Genomic DNA, 26002 nt, shown 5'->3' with positions numbered 1-26002 from the left:
CAGATGGGTGGTTTCCAAAAAGTTGAACATTCTTGTTGCTCATTAAAAGAAGCTAAGGTTTAGATGGGTAGAAACTTTGTTAGTACTCTAATTGCTCACTCTGTAAGAATTATTAGAGGAGGGCAGGGGCTGTGGCACAGCAAATTAAGCTCCTGTGACACCAGTATCCCATAAGGAATAGATCTAGATATTCCACTTCCTTCTCAATTCCCTGCTAATGCACCTGTGAAAACAGTGGGAGATGGCCCAAAAGCTTGGTCTCCTGCCACTCATCTGGGAGTCTAGGTGAAGCTTATGGCTTTGGCCTGGCCTGGCCCTTGTTATTGTGCTGAATGGAAGATCTCTCTTCCCCTCTCTGATTGTAGCACTGCCTTTAAAAAATGAAAAAAAAAAAAAAAAGAATCATTAGAGGCAGGTAGGATAGCCAATCTTTGATTTGAGGCTTTCATGATAATTCTGCACTTACTTTCTTGGATGCATTCAATTTGGGCAAGTCATTGTGAGTGCTTACTTTAATATGTATGTAACAAATCTGGCAATTTAGGAACCCCCATGAGTAGCTAGAGACAAATATCATGAGAAATCTATAGACTTCCCTGTAGTTATTAGGTTGGTTATTTGGAGTTTCTCTCCTCCCCTCCCCTGACCTTAATTTCCTAGAAGTTCTGACCAGATTATGGCAGGAGCTTGAATAATGTTGCCTGACTCGACTGCACTTGCATGTGTTGTTTCAACTTCCTTTTCAATGCATCTTAAAATTTAAAGAATGTACATCTGCTCTGGGAGAATAAAATTTGTTAAATCTCTGCAACAAGCATGTCTGAGTGTGGCTCACACCTCGGTGTAGTTGCCTTGCCCCAAGCTTGTGTGACTCTGTTCCTTGCATTCTTACCTTTGGGATGGCATAACTGTCCAGTACTTTAAAATGGAATGCTTATCTCCAAAGTAGAGTGATACCAGGTACTGGGTTTTTACAGCTTTAGTTCCAATATGCCTGTTTAACACTGAGAAAGTTCTTAACTCCTCTGGGTATTGATTCTTGAGCTTTATAATCATATGGTTGTGTACTCTGAGAATTTTCCTATGTGACTCCCTTTGCAGGTCTTTTGGAAATGAAATTTTACACTTACAGTGCCTATGATTTTATAGCATATTATAAAACAGATATATCATGTAACAGTTCTGCTTTTGACTGTGATAGGAGTGAAATGAGTGGTGAAACTTTTTCATTTTTCTGCCAAGGGCCATTTGGATATTTATAACATCATTTTCAGGCCATACAAAATTATCAGCTTAAAATTAGCCTGCTATAGATTGATGGAATTTTGAATCCTGCCTGCAGTTGTTGGCAGGGCTAGAACAAATGGTTCAATATGCTTTATGTAGCCCTTGGGCCAGATCTTTCCCACCCCTAAAGCTATTCAAATGACTAACACAGTTATTTCGTGATTAGCCTTCCTAAATTGTAGAAATGCTTATAACTTAGAAATGAGAGAGCTTGGGTGAGAATGTCCATTACTTCAAGAATAACCTGGCCTGTTGGTCACCTACAGTGAATTTCACAGAAAATAAAGGGATGCTAGCCTTTGTTCTAGAACATGGGCAATAGAATAATGAGTCACAGCATAATGATTTTTAAAATGGGAAGAGAAATTAAGGATTGTATAACACCCCATTTTATAAATGGAAAGAATTAAGGACCAGAGAAGGTGAATGAATTGCACAAAGTGTACAGCTGGGAAGAACCAGATGCTTTTGATCAAAATGTCTTCTTTCAATATGTAGCTTATCCTGGTAGTTCTTTTTTTGAAAGAAATTAAGACAATCAGGTTCTGGGATCAAAGCAATGAGGCTTGTCTAGTAGGGGCAAAGGTAGTGGTAGTTTAATGTAGTTGGACATCCAAACGTAGAAAACTTAAATACTTTCCTGTATTTATGACTCGGGAACTAGATTCTATTTGGTATGGCCCAACACGGTGCCTTGGTCTCGTCTTAACTAAAAATAGTGGGATGAATTGCAGCCAGGATTTCTATAAATTGTCAAAAAGCATTTCTTCAGGCATTACTGAAATAATGTGAAATTGACCATCAAATACCAAAGCAAGACAGTCATTTCCAATACAAAGTTGGCTGAATAACAAAGTCTTGGCTGGGTTCAAGCCAGCACAATCTGCAAGCAATTGGAATGGTTTGTTGTTGAGGATACTGTAAGACTTGCTGAAAGATTCTTACGATTCTTTCATCTTCATTTTCCCTTGTCTTACCACCTCTGTGAGACACACTTTGATTTTAGCAGCAGAGATATTTATGTGATGCATTGTCTTGATTGTTTGCAACTAGCTACTGTCATAAATTGATATCTAATGAAACCACACAGTGAGCTTTTGACCTGCCTTGCCTATCCTGAAAATTCAACCCTGAACTAAACTCTTGATTATGCAAACTAACTACTTTACCTTATTTGATTGGGAGCTTTTCTGAATAATTTTTGAATAATGATGAAAATAATCATTTACTATAGTCAACCATTCTTACCATGTCAGGTGATATAGATATAGATGCAGATATAGATGCAGATATATAGATATATATATAGAGAGAGAAATCTTCATGGGACCCATATGTGAGGAAAATTGGGCGCCTTTGCCTTGTGGACAAAGAGATCTTGATTTGCATTTTTCCCATGCCCGTTTACTTGGTTTTAGATTATGATGTTGTATAAAGCCCTGTGCTTACCAAGTGCCTGGAAATCCTCATTTATGAAATGAAGATAATATCTCATAGGGGTATTGAAAAACTAACTGAAATAATTTACAAAGGACCTAATATAGAATCTGATACGTAGTAACTATTTAATGTGTGATATCTGTTGGTAATTATGATAACCATTAAAAATAATATAATTATTTTTATAGTACTACCTAAAAAATTCCATGTAGAAAGTTATACTAACATGGCCGTGAGACATAGCATATTTTAATTCCTGGAAATTAAAAGGAGGAACTATGTTTAAAATCTACTTGTCCTAAAAAAAATTATTCTTGGCACATGCTTGCTTTTCAAAATTAAAGTCTTGGGCTTTGCTGAGATAACATTCTAAACTGCAGGTTTGTCAAACCAAGGCTTTGTTGAGTTTTGTATAAGCCAAAAACTCTAAAATGGAGCAATCTTCTCAAAGAAAATTAATTTTCTTTGAGCCAAATTGAAATAATTGGGCTAAAAATAATTCCATTCACATACTCTTAGGAACTATAATAATAGAGAGAAATTGGATTATTACTTACTCATGTGCTTGAAATTACTTGGAATACCCTTGAAATGAACCAAGTAAGCAGGTGGTTGTCATGGGTGCTGTAGCTTCAGTGCAGTAGAATCCAAGTGATGGTGAAGGTGAACTGGGTGGATTGACTGGCTTTGTTCTGTGGACCTGAGGTATAGGCTGTCTCTCCTTGTAGGTAATTTATTCTAAGAAAGCTACTGATTGTGGTAGAAAATTAGTTTTCATCCTGGGTGAAAGGTCAAGGAAATTCTCAAGGACCCTCATTTCACTTTATCTCCTTGGGAAGTTGAGAGAACATCATGAAATTGCAACGGGGGAAGTATGAGGAATTGGGAGGTAGTTTATAATAAGAAAAATAATTGAGTGATAAAGATCTTCCCATTTGGCTGTCCAGCTTGCTTGCTGAATTGTCTGGGCCGTGCCAAAACAGAAAAAAATGGGAGAATAACTAAAGCTGCTTTCCAGATGTGTGTAACGTGTAGGTGTGCACAAGTATGTGGTTATATCAAGGAACCCTATCTTTAGGACTAGTTCATTCCTAGATGACATTTTGGGGAAATCATCAAGATCCGTGACCATTTTGTCTTTCATTAAATATTTCAGGGTGGTCTTCAATCCTTGTGAGAAAACTATGTATGCGTTTTTAAAAATTGTTTGCACCAATTTTGAAACTGCACTTTTAAAATTGTTTGCACCAAATTAAAAAGCACAGATTTTCTACAATATGTCTGATAGATTCTAGTTGGAGGCTAAAAGATAAGATATTAGTTTGGAAAGCGTGCCTATTGACAGCAATATGAATTCTGACAAACATGGATGTAAAGATGATACAATCATCTTGTTTCCTGTGTTTGCAGGTATCTTGAGTGTCTAATTGGTAGAACAGTAGGATTCTTTTTTTTTCCCCCTTCTATTTTATTTTAATTTTTATGGTACAGTTCCATAGGCTCTGGGATTTTCCTTACTCCCTCCCCAAGTTCACTGCCCCCCAACTGATTTCTCTCAAATTATTACAATATTAGAGTCCTTCATAAGCAATACTAAGTCCATCGCTCTGCTATTTAAGTGTGTCCTGACATTGCCCGTAGTTCAAGCATCCTATTGTCAAGATACATCCATCAGTCTCACTGAAAGTTCTTGCTTGATTTGGAAGCAGAGATGCATACTGCACTGTATTTTCATGTCTGGATGTGAAAGTCTCTCTTATGCATTTACTTTACATTCCATTAAATGAAAACCTGTAAAATAAAATCAGCAACAGGAATAAAGTTTAAAAAATTTTTCAACACTGTGGAGTTAAATGATATGCTACCAAATAACCAATTTGTTAATGATGAAATAAAACAGAAAACAAACAAAAACCTTGGAGAAATAGTACTAGTGTATGATCTATGAGTCAATGAAGAATTTAATAAGAGAAAACAAACTAAAGAAATGAAAGACAAATATTAAAACACATGGATTGTAGCAAAAACAGTATTGAATGTGCTATTGATCTTATATTTTGCATGAATTTTCCTTATATAAGGGAGAACATATGGTATTTGTTCTTTCGAAACTGACTTATTTCACTGAGCATAATGGTCTCTAGTTGGGATCATTTGGTTGCAAATGGTAGAATTTCATTCTTCCTAGTTGCTGAATAGTATTCAGTGTAGTTTCTTTAACTGCTCCTCTTTGGATGAACATCTGGTTGTTTCCATGTCTTTGCTATTATGGATTGTGTTGCTGTAAATATAGGATTACAGGTTACAGTAAGGAAAATTTGCAGTTTTCATTTCCTTTGAATATATTCCTAGGAGTGGGATAGCTGGGTCGTATGGCAGGTTTATTTAGAGTTCTCAAGCACTTTCCGTACTAATTTCCATAGTGGTTATACTAAGCTACACTTCCACCAACAGCAGAGGAGGGTACCTTTCTCGCCACATCCAAACTAGCAAGTGTTGTTAGTAGAGTTCTGAATTAAGGCTAACCTCATTGGATTTAATGGAATCTCAATGTGGTTTTCATTTGTATCTCCCTGACTGCTAGGGAGCCTGAGCATCTTTTCATATGTCTATTAGCCATTTGAATTTGTTCTTTTGAAAAATGTCTGTTCATTTCCTTTGCCCATTTTTTTTTCACGGGGTTGTTTTTTACTGTCCCTGGGTTTCTGAAGCTCTTGGTAAATCCCCTCTCAGTTGTGTAGAGGGCAATGCTTTTCTCACATTCTGTTTGTTGCTTCTTCGCTTGTTGATCATGTCCCTTGCTGTACAGAAACTTCTCAGCTTGATGTAGTCTAGTTTTTGGTTTTTTTTTTTTTTTTAATTTGGCTTTGACTACCTGTGCTTTTGGTGTCTTTCAAGAAGTCTTTCCCTATTTCTATATCTTGGAGAGCTCTTCCTATGTTTTCCTCTTAATAGTTTGATGGCTTCTGGGTACAGATTTAGGTTCTTGATCCATTTAGACCTGATATTTGTATAAGATGATAGGTCTAGGTCTTCTTACCTCTTCAGGCTGCTATCCAATTATCCCAACAGCATTTGTTAAAGAGACCAGGCTTTTTCACTGGATCTCAGTTTTCTTGTCGAAGATTAGTTGCCTGTACATGTGTGGGCTCTCTTCTGGGGTTTCTATTCCATTCCATCGATCTTCTTCTCTGTTTTTGTATCAGTACCAGACTGTTTTGATGACTACTGTCCTGTAAGTATGTCTGTAGGTCTGGAATTGGGATTCTTCAACTTGATTTTTATTCTTCAAGATAGCTTTGGCTATTCCTGGTCTCTTGTGAACTTTCATATCTTCTTCTCTGTTTCTGAGTGATTGTGAAGGGGCCCAGAGGAACCCTGCGAAGGGACTTCAATCACATCAATGTGGAACTCAGCCTCCTGGGAAAGAAGAAGAGGTTGTGACTTGACCAATGGTGGGGGAATCGCAAGGAACTAGCAACTGTAGTCAGGTCCAGAATGAGGTCTATGTATGCTCACTTCCCCATCAACATACTTATCCAGGAGAATGGGTCTCTGATGAAAATCTAAAATTTCTTGGCTAAAAAGTACATTCAGGTGCTTTGGATGAGACCAAGTGTTGTTTGTTCACCATCTCAAGGCCAGAAAGATGAATTAATCCTAGACATGACATTGAACTTTTTAAAAATTCAGCTGTTTTAATTCAGCAGGCAACCACAGTTAAAAATAAGGATATCAGGAAAATTTTGGATGATATCTATGTCTCTGAAAAAGGAATAGTTCAGCAGGCTGAGTAAGATCTAAATGTTGTCCAGCTGTTGAAGTAAGGACCCTAGATTGTTTCTTGTGTTATTTTAATAATTCAGTGAGAGATCTGAAAAAAAAAAGTCTATAGCGGACCTAGAGGTGAAAAGGGAAATAATTTGCTCTAGGAACCCTAAATTTACAGTAGACTTATTGCATGATTATGTATGTACATCTGTAAGATATGCTATCCATGTTCTTTATTGTGCTTAGATTCAAGATCCTACTTAGGAAAGTTGCCATTTTCCATCTTTCGTTCGTTCTTTCTTACTGGTCCTTTTCCATGGAAGTTCACTCTCAATCTGTTCTGTTCTCTATATATCTCAAGAGGGAGGAAGTAGAGACTGAGACAGAATGATGGTTATTTTGTTTCTTATAATCTTACTCGGTTTGCTGAAATGACTATGCTACCCTGTTAGCTTTTGCTAAAGGGAGTATGATGGTCACTCCTGAAGAATTTATGTCTCATTCTTTTTTCTTTTTTTTTTTAATTTCTTTATTTTTGACAATCTTTACATGATTGATTAGGGCCCAAATGGTCAAGGGTTACAGGAAAGTGGGGAGGACTATTATTTCCACATTCTCTTTTTACCTGTATCTGGGGCAAAGGAGGAGATAAAGGGAGTAGCCCCACCCAATCTCCCACTCATCCCAGGTTCCCAGGGTGGGGCATGCTCTGAGGGTCTTGCTCAAGTGGTTTTGATGGTTCAACAGTTATGAATTGTTGACGTTCTGGCCATTCCAAGCACAATGAAGTCGCTGTAGAATCCATTGTTTAACATAGTCCACCTTAGAGTTTCCATTTGCCTAAATTTTTACCACTGCCAATGATTGGCAGGGGTAGTTGATCAGCTTGATCTGTCCTCTGTTGTGGTGCCAGGTATCCTCTGCAGGTTTCGATATCCTCCATGTGTACCTGAATATGCTTTCCAATGCTCTGTCTGAGCCTCTGAGGAGGCTTGGCTCTGACACTTGTACTCCATGGCAGACCATGGAGCCTATATCCTCTTCATGGTTAGGGTTCTGAGATCAGCAGTTCGATTGGGGAGATCCCCAAAGAAACTTTGTCTGAGATGATCCCAGACCAGATTCTTGTGTGTACTTGCAAGTATAGGGCCCAGCACAGTCCATCGCCCCAATCAGCTGGTGGTTGTAATTGCTGGGTCGGTTCTGTTTCCAGTCCTGTCTTCCTCTGGAACTGAAGGGTGTTACAGTCCAGCCTGATTCTGTCCAGCACACACTTGGCCCTCACACAAACCAGTGGGAGCTGCAGCCTAGTCAGAGTGACCCACAATAACCCCCACCAGGTCCACCCACTGCCCTGATTCCCATGCTTGCCAGTATTACAGCAAACTAGTCCAGTCTGTCCCATATCCCACTCAGCTCTTCTACCTGTTAATGGGCATTGAAGCCTAGTTCAACCCAACCAGCTCCTCTATCCAGCCCTCACACATGCCAGTGGGTGCCTTTCTGTCCAGCCACCCCTGCCCCAGTCCTGGTTTCCATGTGTCTCATTCTTTCTTAAAGCACTTAGGATGTCAGGGTCAGATCAGAGACTCAGAGGTTCATGTAATTTTACAAAAGATGGAACCTCATGGAACTAAATCAGAATCAGGCCTTGTTAGGATATTTGCAGCCAGCTCCTGCCTTTCACTTTGACTGTTGTCTTTTTTAATAAAATATTTATCTGTGTGAAATGAGAGGGAGGAAGGCAGAGAGAGGGGAGAGACAGAGATAGAGATACAGAGAGAGAAAATATTAGTCCACTGTGCCAACCCTGATAGTTCCCTTTAGGACACTTTCTCGACGTCAGCAAGTGGAGAGGGGATATCAATAAGGACTTGGAAGTACAATAAGAAAAGGCAATTAATATTCTTGATCACTGCATCAAGGTGTCTGAATTTTGGCATGTTGAGTCAAGAAAATTGTGGCACTTGGCCATTGCCTGTTCTGTTGCTCTTGCCAGTTCTTTTTACTGGGGGCACTTGCCTCTTGTCTGATTTTTGGCTTAGCTTTCTAAGTTAGTTGGCAGTGCCAGCGTTTGACACAGTGTCAGACCCTAAGGAAATCTACATGATATGTACTCTTTAGGGACCATCAAAAGGCACAGCAGTGACTATTTTTCAGAACTCCTCATTTAGAGTGTTCTTATAGGCTACTGTAACAGAATATATGAAACAAAAAATGCCTCAAATAATGTGGACTGTGATGGTTATTTTTCACGTTAAGTTGACATCACCTCCCTTGGTCATTCTAGAGTGTGCAATCAGAACCCATGTGCCAGAGCAGTAGAAGTGCCTGGGAGGAATGGAAGGGCTTCAATTTAAAGAAATACTAGCCATCTAATTATGGTAGTAGGTTCTAATTTTGAAGTCTCTTGCCATTTTTTTTATTAATTTTATTTTTGACAGTCTTGACATAATTAGGGTAAAAAGGTTCAAGCACTACAGGAAGATGGGTAAGACAATTAGTTCCGTATTGTTTCCTTAATATATCTGATCTAAAAGGAGATTTTAAGGGAGAAGCTCCACCCAGTCTCCCACCCACCCCAGGTCCCGGATGTGGGGCATGCTCTGAGGGTCTTGCTCAAGTGGTTCTGATAATTCAACAGTTCTGAATTGCTGCCACTCTCACCACTCCAAGCACGATGCGGTTGTTGGAGATTCCACTGATTGACATAGTCCATCATAGCGTCTCAGTTTGCCCAGTATTTTCATTGCCAACATATAGCTGAGGTGATTGATTGACTTGTTCTGTCCTCTGCCATTTGATGGTTAGCGTTCTGAGTCTGAAAGCTCGATTGGGGGGATCCCCAAAGAAACTCTGTCTGAGGTGTTCCCAGACCAGACTATTATATGTGCTAGCAAGCACAGGGCCCAGTACAGTCCATCGCCCCGATCAGCTGGTGGTTGCAGTTGCTGGGTTGGTTCTGTTTCCATCCCTGTCTTCCTCTGGAACCAATGGGTGTTTGCAGTCCAGCCTGGTTCTGCCCAGTGCATACTCAGCCCTCACACAAACCAGTGGGAGCTGCACGGTAGCCTGAGAGACCCACAATAACTCCAACCAGGCCTGCCCCCTACCCTGGTTTGTTAGTATGTGTAGCAGAGTAGTGCAGTCTGTCCCACATTCCCTTCTGCTCTCATACATGTCAATGGGCATTAAAACCTTGTTCCATCTAACCAGCTCAACTGTCCAGCCTTCACGGATGTTGTTGGGTGTCTGTCTAGCCACCCCAGCCCCTGTCCTAGTTTTCGTGCCCTCCCGTGGGGGGTGGCAACCCAAGAGGGAGGAGCCCACTATTTCCCTCCCAGGCCACTCCCACTCCCAGATTATGCACTCTCCAGGTGGTTCTGTGATTTAATTTGACAGAATTAGCCCCCAGTGCCAGATTCTGCGAGCTGATGCTGTGGCTTAGCCCCAACAACCCTCACCCACTCTAATCATAGGTTGCACCAGTAGGAATAATCAGCCCAGCCTGGTTTTTCCCTGCTCTGGTCCACATGAGGAGCGCAGGTGTCGTAGCCTGGCCTAGTCTGGTCTACCCCCATCCCAGCTCATGCTCTCCAGTGGGAGTGGCTGTTCAGCAAGGGAACCACCCCTTAATCCCCTGCTGGTTCTGCCCCCTCCCTTCTTGGTTCTCACATGTGCTGGTTGGGCGCTGCGATCACATCTGGCACAGGCAACCTCACCTTGGCATTCCGTGTTGTGTACTGCTTTTTATCATGACCAAACCTGGCTCGACCCACACTCTGTTCTGGCATTCGGATTTGCTAGTGGATGACGTGAACTGATTCAGACCCCAACCCATGTCGAATGTATGCCAATGGGACATTCCATGACCTCTTGGCTATATCCTTCTATCTTTCTTATGCTTACCTGCAGGGTCTGTGTCCTGCCAGAGGAGTTGCCTGGGCTCCTCCATCAGAACCCCTCCAAGTGCCAGCTTTCGTGCATACCAGTGGGTCCATGAGCCAGTACTACTCAGTTTGCCTCCTGTCCTAGCAGGAACAGTGGCTTTTCCTAACTGGCCTTCAACCCATTCTGGTTCTTGCTGTAGGATGTTTCAGCCCAGCCATAGCTTGTCCATACCCACATATAGCTCATATATGGCTCAGTTGGGGTTGAGACCTAGCCTAGTCCGTCCCACATCTACCCTGGTCCTCCAGAACACCAGAAGGTGTTGCAGTCTGGCCTGGCCTGGTGCGTCTTGTCCCAGTCCACACTTGTGCCAAGGGAGACTACAACTGTATCCTGACCAGAACGCAGCCCCATTCCAGCTCGTGCACCCCTTGGTGGGAACCTCCACCCAGCTAGGGTGTCCCCTTAGCCCCCCAACCAGGCCTGTTCCCAGCCATAGATTGCACACATGCCAGTGGTTGCTCTGACTCAGCTTGGCACAGCCCCTCACCTGTCACGACCCCTGCCTTAGACACTGTGGCTCAGCATCTGTGGCTCATGCAGACCAGTTGGTGCAAAAACCTAGCTGGGCATGTCCTGTGCTCCACTCTGGTTTCCAATCTTACTTGTGGGCTAAGGTTTGCTCAGTACTGCCCAGTGCACCTGTTCCATTGCCTTTTCATACATTGATGAGCTGTTGGTGCTACTTTGCCCAGCCTGTCCAACCCCCAGGTCCAGACCACCTATTCACCAGTGGGAGCTATAACTTGCCAGGGGAGCTTCCCAAGTTTCTTCCCCTGATCCCCCCCAGACCCAGTTCTCATACATGCCACTGGTCTTTAGGCCAGTGCCTGGAACAGTCGGTCCCCCACCTTGTCTTTGCATGAGCTGGTGAACGTTGCGATCTGGCCCACCCCACACCCACCTCAGGATGCACATTCGAGTGCCACTGACCCAACTAGTCCAGACTGCCATTGGTTCTCCAATCTGTGGTCAATGGCAAGCTCCCCAGTCACACCTAGCTTAGTCCACCACGATTCCATCTCGAAGTAACCTGTAGGGCTAGCATTTTCATAGGGTTTGGCCCACATATCTCCCACAGAATCTTCCCCCGTATATGGTTCTCCAGCGTGTTAATTAATCTCATGGCCCTACTTAGTGTGACCAGTCTCTGCTGGGTCAGTTCTGTTTCCAGCTTTGTCATTCACTTGGACCAATGGATATTGTGGTCCATCTTGAGCATCTTGAGCCTACCCACTTCATACTCGGTCCTCACACAAACCAGTGGGAGCTGCAGCTCAGCTGGAGCAACTCCCATAACCCCCACCAGGCCTGCTCCCTTCCCTAGTTCCCATGTATGCGAGTATGTACTGCAGGCTTGTTCAGTCTGTCCCTCCTCCCATTAAGCTCTGGTACTTATCAGTGGGCATTGAAGCTTAGTTCGACCCAACCAGCCCACTATCCAGCCCACACACATACTGGCAGGTGCCCTTCTGTTTAGCAACCCTGCCCCTGTCCTGGTTTTTGTGCTCTCCAGTGGGAGTAGTTACCCACGAGGGAGGTGTGCTGCCATTTTTTTAAAAGAAAATGATCTTTTTACTATTTCTGAATCTCTAATTATCAACATTTTAAAATCTCTAGGGTCTCAAGGAATCTAGCAGCATAGGCAGTAATTAACACAAACCAAAGAAAAACACGGATCTAGAAGCAGATGCTGTGATATCACTTCAGTCTCAACCAGTGACTGGCCCTGATGGCTGTGTTCAGATCTCATAACAAACCCACTATATGAGAACAAATGGGACATGTTTTCTTTGCCCGTTTTGCTCCTCTGGCCTCCTTCAAACTAAGTGAATTGGAGTACCATGCAGTTCTGTTGAACACATGTGTTTGAGGCAATTTACCTGCGGCAAGCTGTCAATTTTTGCTATCGAATTTTCCACCTTGCTGCTCTCCTGAGTTTATGTCATGAAGAAGACAAGACTGTAAAAACATGCCTGGGAATAAAAGCAAGAAAACAACCCCACTCTAAAACAATTAGACTAAAAACAGGCATCCTGACTTCACTGGAGTTTTTTCTGCTTTGGAGATAAAGATCTCAAAGAGTCTGAGAGACACATGGCAATATTGCCCAGCAAAGGTGGCTGTCATGATAGCTGCTCTACCTTTTTGATTTTTTGCTCATGGAAAAAAGGTTCCATTATGGAATACTGTTGTGCATGTACTTCAAGTATCATTTTAGCAATACTAGCTCTCCTCTTTATTTTTTTTAAAAAAATTTAATTTAGTCATTGCAGAGAAAGAGAAATTGAGGAAGTTCCCGTCCTCTGGTTCACTACCCGTGGGTCCCCAAGAGTTAGGATTGGGCCAGAAACTCCATTTTCTCTCATACAGATGAGAGATCCAGGTCCTAGAGCTGTAACTGCTATGTCTCTGGGTGTGCACTGGGAAGCTGGAATTGGAAGCAGAGCTAGGTCTCAAGCCCAGTGACTGTGACATGATACACTGAGTTAAATGCGGACCCTCTTTTTATGTTGGCTGGAGGTGAACCCAGGAAAGTTTCAGTCTAACCCCCCTACCCTGTTCTTTGGATGCAAATGTCCTGGAGCAAATCTGTAAAAAGGGCTATGAGATACTTATCCACAGAAACTGCAGATTCTGCTCAGCTGCCTGTTGGACCTCTTTGGAAGAGCAACTAAAAATGGGTAGTCATGCTTGGTGATGTCTTGAGCACTATTTGAATGTAAAGTGGTATGATTTAAGAAGCATTTTTAAACAAAATGATATTTGTCATGTGTGGGTCTTAGTGATGGTCTGCGGTGCCTGCAGCTTTTACAAAGGTTTTTAATATACATGGAAAAAATTAAGCAAATCATTATCCCTATTGAATTTCCAGAAGCCCATAAACACTGGAATCTTATTGGATAGTTTAGTGGTTTCTATAGCTCATCGTGCCAAGAAGGAGTGGAATGCAGGTTTGAGGTTTGGCATCAGGCCTGGATTTTAGTGGTTACATTGTCTTGTTCCCAGTTTGCCTCAAACCCCATGCAACCTTGGCTGCTTCAATGAGGAGGCTGTCCATCAACTGTGGCAAAAGAAGATCATTTAGTGAGTTCCTTTATAGGTTATCTCCTAATCAGGACCATGCAAAAATGGACTTTGTGTGCCTTTTGCCCCTTATTCTAACACAGTGAAATGATGGGATTCTCTCAGTTGCTATATCTGTGTCTCATGTGCAGTAGTCTAGACCTTCCTCTGTGTTTCCATTCAGACAATGAAAGAATTGTTTCTGGTGGTAAGACAAAATGATCACTGTATTTTTCCCATGATCCACCTCATCAGTGATTTTTTTTTTCAACAGGTGGGTCAGAGAGTTTTTGAACGAAGAAAATAAAGGTCTTGATTTTCTAGTGGAGTATCTGTCATTTGCACAGTATGCAGTAACGTAAGTAAACCTGGGATTGCCTGCATTTGAATTTTATGTGGTCACAGAAGATGGTACTCTATGGTTAAGTTATACACCACAATAAACAAGGGACACACCAGCAACATGTAATGTTTAAGGGGGAGTTGTTCTGTTTGGGAAATAAAATGAAATCACATAACTGGTGTCTAAAAAAATGCCTCCAAGGCAGAATGAGAGCAGATGGGTAGAAGTCTTCCTTAAAGGAGACTTTATTTGCAAAATAAAGCTTATAAATCTAAATATAGTACCCCCGCAGTTACTGAAAGAGATAGATGTGATAACTGAAGGTATTTTAAAAGCTTACATTGGAAAAAGTGTTTTAAAACCTGTGCATGCAAAGGAGCTTCAGAAAGTTCATGGAAAAAAATGTGCTTTGTGGAAAAACCCCTATGCATGTATTTCAGTTTTGCTGCAGCAAAATAAACTTATCTGTTAATTCCATTTTCTATGTATTTTACCTTTTTTATTTCTTTACATGACAGAGAAAGCTCTCATTCACTGATTCTGTGCTCCAAACTACTATAGCAGTGATCAGGACTGGGCTCTGCTGAAGCCTGGAACCTAGAACCCAGTCCACACCTCCCATGGGGATGACAGGAACTCAATCTTTTGAACTGTCAGCCAGTGCTTCTCCTGGTCTAGATGGGTGGGAATGGTGTCAGGAGCCTAAGCCAGGAATCCAGCCCAAACACTACGATATGGACCATGAATGTCTTAGCTGCCAGGTTAAATGCCCTTTTCCCTTCACAGATTTGTGTGTACTGTTGTAACATTGAGTAAATAAAGGAAGATGCTGAAGAGTGACTCTTTTTTATTTGAAAATAGTATAATGTATGTCTAGTAAATGCATAGACAGTCATTATAGAAAGCACTGGAGGAGGAAGGGGCAGCCAGAGACTTGGTCTTTTGTGTTACATGTATCTGTGTTGCTATAATTATCTGGCAAAAACCTGAGAGAGAAAATAACTGGGAGAGAGCAGGGTGTGTGTGTGTGTGTGTGTGTGCGCATGTGTGTCCCCGTGTCTGTCTTGTTTTTGTTATTTCATGAAATTGTTTTCTTGGCTTCTGAAATATTACAAGAAAATTGGAAGATATGTATTTATATGAAACGTTACCTTTTTCTTTAATCAAATGTTCCAATATCCACAGATAAACTGTCACACATAGGCTGAGGCAATAGTGTACTTGACTATAACATATTGCAACACAGGTATTGTTTTTCTTCTATTCGTAAAGAAAAAAAAAACTTGATTTTTGTATCGCACCATTGCAAGAGTTGGTCTTAAGACCTACCCAGATGTTATCCTGTAATCTCCATTACTTCCCCAAGAATCTGTGAAGAGAAAGCTATAATTATTCCTGCTTTACAAATTCAGAAACCAAACTGTTTGCTGAAACTGGCTAGATGGATTTTTCATGCCTCATATATTAGATAGTAGAGGCTTAGGAGAATTTATAGACAAGGGCTTATCTTTCTCAGAAACAGTCCTCTGCAGCATAATCCTCGTTTTCATAGCTGAAATCTCTGAGTTTTCATATTATGGAACAAAATAGAGTATTTTCATGCTGTCTATTTTAAAGAGTAAGATTGACAAAAAGTCAGGGAAGAAGGCATTGATGGATGAGAATTACATATTCCAGACTCTGTATTTGCTGCAATGAAGCTTTATTCACATGAGAATAGAGCTTTTTTGAATGAGCTCTCTCAAATGCACCCTAACCTAGCACCAACAAGGAGAGTGTGCTACCATACAAAAATTAATACAATCTGTAACATAAGACAGTGACCCATGAAAGATCACAAGTCGGACTTTCGTTTCCTGGCTTGGTATCTGTTTTTTTAAACATTCTTTTTGTTTGTTTCGGTTTGTTTCAATTTCGTAATAAATTATAGAGAGGTACAAAATGTGTTATCTTTCTTAAAACTAATGGGCTGGAAATTTTGTTACTTCTCCTTGTTATGTAGCAACTTCCTGCACTGTGGAATGTGAGGCAGCAGGTTTGTGTTCTAACCTTAGCAAAAGTCTTCAATAAGTTAACTGTTGGCTTTTCCACTGTGTCAAAGGGCACACGTGCTCAGAGGAACTTACTCTCTGATCAGCTGAATTATGTGGGCGCCTGTTACCAATGGCAACACCGTAAATAATCTCATCACGTCATCTGAGTTCGTCTTATCCAAACTCAATAATAGCCTTCAGTTTTTAGTAATTAAGGCTTTATGAAATTATGCTATTCTCCCTGATTTCTGTTCAGCATTGCCTTTTGCATCCCAAGACAGATGAGATTGATCAAACCCCCTCTACTGACTTTACCTCAATCTGTGCTGTCCAGTTAGTCCCTAAAAATGGAGTATTACATAGTTTTTACATGGACATTATAACCAAATATTTTATTCTTGCAGTCATCTTTTTATTAAAACTCCTATTGTAAATTTCAGTATGAATTACTGCTTGTTTTTCTTCTGCAATCTCTAAAATCTTTCAGGGGATGCTATTGATTGCTGCCTTCTGTTGTGCTACATCTGATCAGGTGTTGCTTGAAAAAAGCAACACAGCGTTTTTCTTTTTTCTTTTTTTTTTTTTTTATTTTGAGAAGGCAAAATTGCATATTTTGTGGGCTTAGAAAACCATGGAACACAAAGGCCTTTCTGTTGCAGAATGTTACTCAAGCTATACAGGAGTGAGCAACTTAACTTGCTGGTTATTCTAACATGGCTAACATGAATAATAACCTCAAAGAATGTCAAAGAAATAGCAGTCTTACTTAAAAGAGCACCACATTGGAAAGAGATTCCAAAATCAAAGCAATTCCGCAACTTTGCTGGTAATGTAACACATATGGTTGGAAAAACACACTTGCCAGCAAGCCAGAAGAAAAATGCTCAGTGAAAATTGATGGGTATGAATAAATTAGCATAAGCCTAGCATTGTGACTTGTTAGAGCAAAATGAAGACAGCTGTAGAATCTTCTCTTCCATTCTAGCAGTGTTAGCCATTAGCAAGCCATAGAGTAAAATGTAGTTCATTGCTGTTGTGTTTTCATCATCCATTGTTAAACAGCTTAACAACAACCCACAGCTCGCGGACCAACCTTCATCCATTGTTCTGTTCTTACTTTGTCAGGCCCTGTGTCTGTCGTTCTGTGTTTTGAAGCTAAGATGGCATCCTCAGAACAGATTTTCTGTTTCCCTTTCAGTTTGCTTTGTTTGCAGACTTCACATACTTGAGTGTCAGCATGTTGTAGGAATGGCAGGTTACACACATCCGTGTATGTATGCAAACAGATTTTCGAGTCCCTGGTGGCATTTCTGTTTTGTTGTAGTTTTGACTTTGAGAGTGTGGAGAGTACTGTGGAGAGTTCGGTGGACAAATCAAAGCCCTGGAGCAGGTCCATCGAGGACTTGCACAGAGGGAGCAACCTGCCATCACCTGTGGGCAACAGCATGTCTCGCTCTGGAAGGCATTCTGCACTGCGGTAAGTCCCTTGAATTAGGAGGTCATTTTGGAAGGATGCCCTAAGACAGCAGGATCTCACATTCACTGTGAGACATGGACAGTGTGTCCATGTATTATACTATACAGCAACCCAATTCCATTGACTCCTAATGAGAACTGCTTTGGCAGTTCACAAGATCTTGCTTTGTGCAGGTCTTAGATCTTTCAACAGCTTTTTGGAAGCACATACCTTGTTGGCACAGAAAGTGAGGATATTCTGGCAAATGATTGAGCAGGGTAGTCTTGTAGGTAGACATCTGTGAGAGCAGGTGGGTGAGGGCATCACGATGCAAGCACTGTTTCCCGGGCAGAAGAAGCACTTTGAGATCTAAGAATCTGAAGAAGCCCTGTGGTTGTTCGTTATGCTCTCTTGTTGTGCTTTCCTCCAGGGGTACTCAGGTGTGTGTTTCGTGAGGTATTCTCTTGTCACAGGTGCAGAATGCTGGCGTTATCATCCTTACTTGCAGAAAGACTTTCCATAGTGCTCCTTTTCTTAGGTGTTCTTCAGATGTAACTTCCTATTTCTTCATAAGACTTCCTTTAATCCATGCTGGTGAAATACTTTGTGCTAATGAAAGATTAGTGTTGTCAACCTGTGCTGCTCATGGGTGTAATATTACTGAGGTTGTTCATTCACACCTACATTCTAATGTTCTTTAGAGAACATCTTTGAGCTCCTAAGATTTGCTGTAGAGGAACTGTACTGAGAGTTAATTGTATCTTGGCGGATAAATCAAAACTGCCTATGAGATATTTATCCTCCGGAGCAGGGATGAGGAACATCAGGCCTGCGGGCCATGTAATGCCTGTGGAATCATTTGATCTGGCTCTACCAAGGCAACCACAGATGGGACTTGAAATGCAGTAAATCTATAACAGACTAATTTTTAAGTTGATAATTTTATATGGCCCATGCGTGGTGTTACATATATCTCAGTGGTCCATGGTAGAAAGCTTTCCCACCCATGATGGAGAGCTAGTTCATAAATTTGTGTGGTCTCAGTTCAATGAAAAATTTTATTAACACTCTCATTCCCAAATATTTCTTTTCAGCTTGGAAAGCTTCTATCTCTTATTCTAGATGTGATCTGGCAAGCAGTGTTACTTACTTAAGTGTGATGTTCAGCAAGTGAAAGAGGGTCATTGTACTAGAGTCCTGACATCAGATGCCAGACAGTGAAAATGTTGTTATTGAACCATGTGAACTTGGTTGCCTTTTAATTACCACTTTCTCCTTTGACTCAGGTTCTGATCACACAAAGCTAACAAAATTCTCCATAGTGAAGTTCAGGTCTGCTGAAGGATTCACATTTGAATATAACACCTCTAATAAGCCATCCAAGATTTCCTTGGTTAGTTATTCCAGAAATGTTCATGAGTTAGAATGATGAATTCAATAATAAGAAATTGGTTTAATCACCCCTTGGGATTTGCCATAGGCCAACATCTGTACCACCTGGGAGTTGGCACCAACTTCCTATGTGGGCAGGGGATAGATGGACTGATTTGAAAGTTAAAGTGAAGTTGTGTCCAAGGAACTCCTTGAGCACACACAGGTGTGCTCAGAAATGACCAAGAAACCAATATCGCATTCTTCTGCTTTGTGTTCAGTTTCATGCTCAAGAATGAAATACTTGGATTTCTTTGATTGTACTTCAGCATTTCTAGGAACTCAGAGTCACCCTGGCAATTACATGTATTTTATTGGCTTGAAATGCTGATTTAAGTTGAGTCTTTTAAGTTTGCATCAATTTCCCACCTCTTGGAGCTTGTGGATTTGTGGCTGAATTCCTGTCCAATCCTATTTGGTCCTTGTGCAATATCTATGACTTTTAGAAATAGCACAGGCATGTTGTACATGTTGCTTTTCATGTATGCAAAGATCAAGCACAATTTTGTTTTCCTTGTCCTTCCCTTTGTGGTATTCCTTACACACCCTTCACTTTTTGTCATCGTCTCGCATTCTGTCCGTCTCCTCTTTTGCTTTGTCCCTTCTGATCCTGCTGTCTCCTCTTCATGAGGTAACACTCACGTCATACCCCTACCACCAGACTAGCCTTGCCCACGTGTCTCAGTTAAGGGCCCACAGAGCCGCTGCTTCGCTGCGGCCTCTGGGGCAGCTTCTCTTACTCACTGGAAGTTCAGTTCAGTTTTGTTCTTTTTATTTTTTTCAGGCATGTTTGTCTTAGAAGTGCTGATAAGATTATAAACTTCTTCCCACTTTGCCGCCTTCTCATTTACACAAATCAATGCTGATTTTATAGCCTTCATTAGTAAGAGTCACTGTTGCATTTTATTCTGCAATTTTCCTTTTGTTTGATTTTGTTGAGTCAAAATTTTCCCTCTGGAGGTATTGAAGAATTTGACCCACTATTAGCATGGGATCCAATTTTTTAAAGGGGAAGAGAAAAAAGCTATAAGCATTTAAAGTATGTTTTTTCCCAGGCTTAACTTCCCTCTGCTCACCCGTGATGTGATTAAAATTTTCATTATAACCTCATTTAAGAGGAGAGAAGATACTATTAAGGAAGTAGAATTTAAAGTTGCACAAAATGCAGTGACCATACATAAAACAGATACTCTAAATTTGGAAGAACTTGCAAAAATAATGTGTAATTACCAACTTGACTTTTCAGTTATCACATTAGCAATCAAATAGCCAGAAGAGTTGAGTTACTGCATTTTTGAGTTTTGTTTGTTTGTTTATTGAAAGTTAATAAAAGGAGAATATGTACACTTGTGTTAAAAGTTTACAATCTGGGCCTGATGCAGTAGCCTGGTGGCTAAAGTCTTCGCCCTGTATATGCCAGGATCCCATATGGGCACCAGTTCTAATCCCGGTGACCCTGCTTCCAATCCAGCTCGCCCTAAACCCATGTGGGAGACCTAGAAGAGGTTCTGGGTTCCTGGCTTCAGATTGGATCAACTCTAGCCATTGCGGCCACTTGTGAAGTGAATCAGCAGACAGAAGATCTTCCTCTCTATCTCTCTTCCTCTCTGTGTGTCTACCTTTCCAATAAAAATAAATTAAAAAAAAAAAAGAATTTACAATGCAGCTTTGTAACTTGAAGTTTATTATAATGGTTCTGGTATTGAGAATGATGATATCTTTAATTATAGCTCATGTACATGCCAGCTTCTTAGTTTCTAAGCATTTCCCACTATAAGACAGGTGTATTTGCTTGATCATCCTTTTATTGGTTCCTTTCTCTAAGAAACAATTGACAGAGTCTGTGTGGAAATGGGAAAACAAGGCACCTAGCCGATGTGTTATGAATTGTTAGATTGAAGGGAAAGTAGGTTCTAGGACTTGTTTCATGTGTTGTGAAATTCAGTTAAGAATTGTTGGGGCTCCCATTGTGCTATAACAGAGCCACCCCTACAACACTGGCATGCCATATGGACACCAGTTTGATTCTGGTACTGAAATGTTCTTGTTGCCTCTATTTCCCAGTAGAGGACCAGAATGCAGCTAGAGCAGAGCTTATGATCACAAGGTCTCTGTACATGCTTTCCAAACAGTGCTCTGTTTCCAACTCAGCTCCCTACTATAATGGCCTGGGAAAAGCGGCAGAAGACGGCCCGAGTGTTTCAGTCCCTGCCACTTTCATGGAGACTTGATGAAACTCTTGGCTTTGGCCTAGCCCAGCTCTGGCCATTGTGAGTGTCTGAAGTGAAATAAGAGATGGAAGATCGTTATCTCTATCTCTCCCTCCTTCCTTCTTCCCCTCTCTCTTCCCCTTTCAAATACATAGTAAATCTTTGTTTATTTTTAAGAAAGGATCATTCACTGACACAATTGTGAATATTTATTAAATCAGACAGTGAAAATGACTGCAAAATTTTCCAGCCATGATCTGTAGTTTGTTCAAAGCCAACATTTGGGTACTTGATTTGTGAATAGTACCTTACCAAATGCTAAAGATACAGAAAAATATATTGAATATTTGTATATGACAGAAGGAACTTTTAAATATTTTTCACATCTTCATGAAGTCTTTGGGAGGCATTCAAGGATTTGTAGCCCAATTTACGGATGAAGAAATTTATGTGCCAGTTAATAAGCACCATACCCAAGATTGATAATCAGTCTTCTGACTTATTTCTCCTGTCACAGGATTACCACCAAAACTTAGGACAGAGAAGGCCAGAGACCGGAGTGAACCAAACCTAGGGTGAATTCTTGAGGCTTGGATTCTGTAGGAAATAGCAGTGAGTGACTTGGAGTGACTTTGGAGGAGTGACTTGCAGCAAGGGACATGGTGTGAATAGTGGGTAGGTGGACAGACTCCACTGTTCACTTAATAAAGTAAATAGATGTGTCTGACTGGCAGTGGTTTATTAACAGTTTATATAATGTGATGGCATCCAGGCTGTGCAATTGTTTTTTTTTTTTTTATTTATTGTTGCTTACATTATATTATGTAGTACAGTTTTATAGGCGCTGGGGATCCCCCCCACCCCTCCCATACCCCTCCCCCCATGGTGGATTCCTCCACCTTGTTGCATAACCATAGTTCAAGTTCAGTTGAGATTCATTGCTTGCAAACACATGCCTAGCATAAAGTTCAGCGTCTTATTGTCCAGATAAGTTCAGTGGCCTCTTGGGGAGACCTTCTATGGTCTGAAGATAGGTCTAACAGAGTAAAGATCCAGTCAGTTAAAAGCCCCAACAAGGCCTCAGTATCATTATACAACATTATGGAATTAATTGACATAGTATTGGGTAAACAATGTTAAAAATAATGCAAGTTCCATTCTTCGAAACATCTGGGTTGAGACAGTATCAATGACAGGTTCAAAAAATAACATACAACCAAACAAAAAATTACAGGTTAAATCAAGGCAAACATGTGGTATCTAATCTTTTGGGATTCGCTCATTTCCCTTAGCATTATAGTTTCCAGTTGTGCCCATTTAGCCACAAAGAACTGCATTTTGTTTTTTTTAATAGCTGAGTAGTATTCCATGGAGTAGATGAACCAAAGCTTTCTTATCCAATCTTCTGCTGATGGGCATTTCGGTTGCTTCCATGTTTTCGCAATTACTGATTGTGCTGCAGTGAACATAGGGATGCATGTTGGTTTGTCGTAAAACAGGTGTTTTGGATATATTCCTAGGAGTGCTATTGCTGGGTCATATGGTATGCAGATTTTGAGTTGTTTGAGTGTTCTCCAGACTGATTTCCATAAAGGCTGTACCAATTTGCAGCTCCACCAGCAGTGGAGTAGGGTTCCCTTTTCCCCGCATCCTCGCCAGCAAGCGTCGTTGGTGTTCTTGTTTATGTGGGCCAATCTTACTGGTGTTAGGTGGTACCTCATCGATGTTTTAATTTGGATTTCCCTTATTGCTAGGGAGCTGGAACATTTTTTCATATGTTTGTTTGCCATTTGGACTTGTTCCTTTGTGAAATGTTTGCCCATTTCCCGTGCCCATTTCTTGAGTGGCTTGTTTGTTTTGGTTTTTTGGTTGTTTTGAAGTTCTTTGTATATCCTGGAAATTAGCCCCCTATCGCCTATATCGTGTGCAAAGATCTTCTCCCACTCTGTGGGTTGCTTTTTTACTTTGTTGATTGTTTCCCTTGCTGTACAGAAGCTTCTTAGTTTGATGAGGTCCCATTTGTTTATTCTGTTCTCAACTGCTATTGCTTTTGGTGTCCTTCTTAGAAAGTCGGTACCTACTCCTAGGTCTTGCAGGGTATTTCCTACATTTTCTTGCAAGAGTTTGAAGGTTTCTGGATGTAGGTTTAGGTCTTTTATCCATGTAGATTGGATCTTAGTGTATGGTGATAGATGTGGGTCAGGCTGTGCAATTGTTACTGCAACTCATTAGTAGTGTTGTAGTGAAGTTCAAGAAAAGAGGATAATTTAGGACCAACATTTGTGTTAAAAAATTGCAAGAGTGAGATGATTCTCTTGAATCCTTTTTGTCAAAGAATATGTGCTGATAAATTAGCCACTCAATAACATAATTTTGACCAAGTTCATATAATGGAAATGAATACAATACAGACTCACAGAATCTTTTTATTCCTGTGATGAATCAGCAGCCAGGTCTTTCACTTAGTCCTTTTGGAAAGCATGTACAGAGACCTTGTGATCATAAGCTCTGTTCTAGCTGCATTCTGGTACTCTACTGGGAAATAGAGACAAAGAGAGCAATTCAGTACCAGATTTAGTCAAAACTCATTTGGAATTCTGTCTTCTCCCTCCCTTCTTTCCCACCTCTGTTTTCTACTTTAACAATCTAGATTCAGCTGTTTCAGCCCTGTTTCTTTTGGCTCTCGTGACAGAAAAGTGCTTGGATCTTTTTTTCCCTCTTAGCAAATTTATTTTATGAGTTTAATTGAAAAAACTGTGCCTGAGTGATGTCATGTCTGAAGTGTTGGAAAGAGGAAATCTAAAACCTCAGGTCTTGGTTGAAGTTCTGTGAGCCTAGACTGTGTAACCATTAAAGACCAGTACATCTACGCCAAATTATGTGACATACTGTGATGCATTTCCAGTTTGGGTTGAACCCTTATGTCACTTTCCAAGGGGATTCTGATTTCTATTCTTAATTTACAGATAGCTATTGGATTTATATCTAAATAGTGATGGGCTCCCTGAATATGCTTTCTATAAGAGAAAAATCTGTAGATTCTCTTTGTATTGTTGCTGTTAACATCTAGATAATTTGAATCTCCTCCCATGTAAGCTCCACAGGAGGATCTGCTGGTATCTGGGAAAACCTGGTTAGGTTAGTGCAGGAAGCATTTGTTCAAGGGTTTTTGCAGTTTGTGGCTAATAGAAACTCAGGTGGAAAGCATCTATATATCGATTCAGAGGATATAGATTTTATAGATGTGTGCCTTGCAGACAACAAATGGTTGATCACACTAATTTTGAGATACCACTGGGCTTCAGTTTTGATGTTTGTTATTAAGTGCTTAGGAAATCACAGGTTTAGATCTGTAGGCAAATCCAGTATTGTAACTTATACAGCTATTGCTCAGGATTAGAGATCTTCCAGAATTATCCTGGGTACCTCACTTTTCACTGCTTATGTACATGACTTTTTTTTTCAAGAGGGAGTTAGTTTGCTGTGTTGTATTCCTAAACATTAATAATTAGCTCAGAATTGTTGTAGTTACCTAATTTGATTGCCTTGTGATGGGATGTGGTTAAACGACAGCAAGATATGACTATAGCCGGAACCCCAAGAGGCATTAAATTTAATCCAGGCTGTGAACAATTGCCTTGCAGGAGAAATTTCTAAGTTTCTGTTCTGTAATTAAGAAGGTCCAAGAGATTGACTTCTACATTTTCTTCTGCTGACCTCACTTTTTTGCCTTCGTGAATCAAATAACTGAGGTGTTGCTCACCTGACTAGTGCTCAGAGTAAAAGTACTTTTCCTGCTGGCACCAGCTTTTCTACACTTGTGGAATTATTCACCATATGTGCTTATCGATGACCAAACGTAAAGAAGATGACTCAAAAAAAAAAAAGGTTGTCTTATGCCTATTGCTTTTACTGGCATTGGGTTATAACTTTTTGTTTATTATCATTTCTTGTGTCTATAACTAGAAAGATGTGCTGAAATATGCCTAAAACTAACACAAATGTTGAAAGAAATTTGGTTTTAATCTTGCATCAATCTTATAACTGATAATGGGATTTTATGTATTCTGCCTATTGTTCCAATGTGCGACCTCATCTCTGAACATTATAGGGCATTGTTTTAGTTCAGAGCTTGGAAAAGCAGCAGACAGTTTTGAGGATTATATAGAAAAGGGCCTGAGACATTGGATGTTGTCTATTTTCCTGCAGAAACCACTCAACAATCTCTGCAAAATGGCAGGTGATCCTGCTTGTAGGAATCCCAACTTCCATGTGCAGGCATCAAGAGCCCTACAGTGCTGCTTGCCTGCCTGTGAGGGACAAGGTGGCAGCAGATAGCTAGCTCCAGGAACCCAGAGATACTCAACCCCTCCCTAAAAACCTCATTTTCTGCTTTCCCTGTGGGATCTGAAGGAGTTGTCTCAAATCTTCTTTCAAGGAAACTGCCTCGTGTCACCAGACAGATGTGATTGCCCCACTACCTCCTGGTCCTGTTTCCATTAATTTGAACAAAAACTGTTACACTTCCGAATAAACAGGCTGGGCAGAAAATGATATCTCAGTGACGGGGAATGCCAGTGAACATGGTTGAGTAAGGACAGAAATACTGTCTTCCATAAAATGATGAGAAAACTGGCAGAAAATGATTAGTGTAAACTTTTTCAGCACTTTGCAAATTAAAATTGTGCTGCATTCTGGGGAACACCTGCCCAGGAGAAGTGGTGGCATTCCAGAACAGCAAGCTTGCTTGTATTCTGACTTGCCCAGTTCCCACCCTTCCCTTGCTCGTTCCACAGTAACCGTGAGAACCAGAAGCTGCATTATAGTGAGCACCAGCAGCCTGGCAGCCCCTGGAGGGAGCAGACTGTTGTCAGAGCCTACTTGCAAGCCCCCCCAACTAAGCAGTGATGCGTAGGGAGGTCTGAGGACCAGTGGGGAAGGGAAAGAGCCCCCACTGGAGTGCATTGCCACAGAGGCTGATTTCAAACCTCAGTGAAAGGATCATGAACCATTA

General features: G+C 40.9%; 1 protein-coding gene across 4 annotated transcripts in view; it reads left to right on the top strand.

Annotated features, from left to right (window-relative positions):
• LOC121168159 (formin-like protein 2) overlaps nucleotides 1–26002 on the top strand; it is a 305377-nt gene that overhangs the window by 210120 nt on the left and 69255 nt on the right. For all 4 annotated transcript variants that reach the window (XM_040997987.1, XM_040997990.1, XM_040997986.1 and 1 more), the window contains exons 5-6: nucleotides 13790–13873; nucleotides 17216–17368. In XM_040997987.1, coding sequence (XP_040853921.1) covers nucleotides 13790–13873; nucleotides 17216–17368 — 237 coding nt within the window. The remainder of the gene's footprint in view (nucleotides 1–13789; nucleotides 13874–17215; nucleotides 17369–26002) is intronic.

This window comes from Ochotona curzoniae, unplaced genomic scaffold, assembly GCF_017591425.1.
Source record: "Ochotona curzoniae isolate NIBS_2020 unplaced genomic scaffold, NIBS_Ocur_1.0 patch68, whole genome shotgun sequence".
Taxonomy (NCBI): Eukaryota; Metazoa; Chordata; class Mammalia; order Lagomorpha; family Ochotonidae; genus Ochotona; species Ochotona curzoniae.
This window is presented reverse-complemented; position numbering and strand designations above follow the sequence as displayed.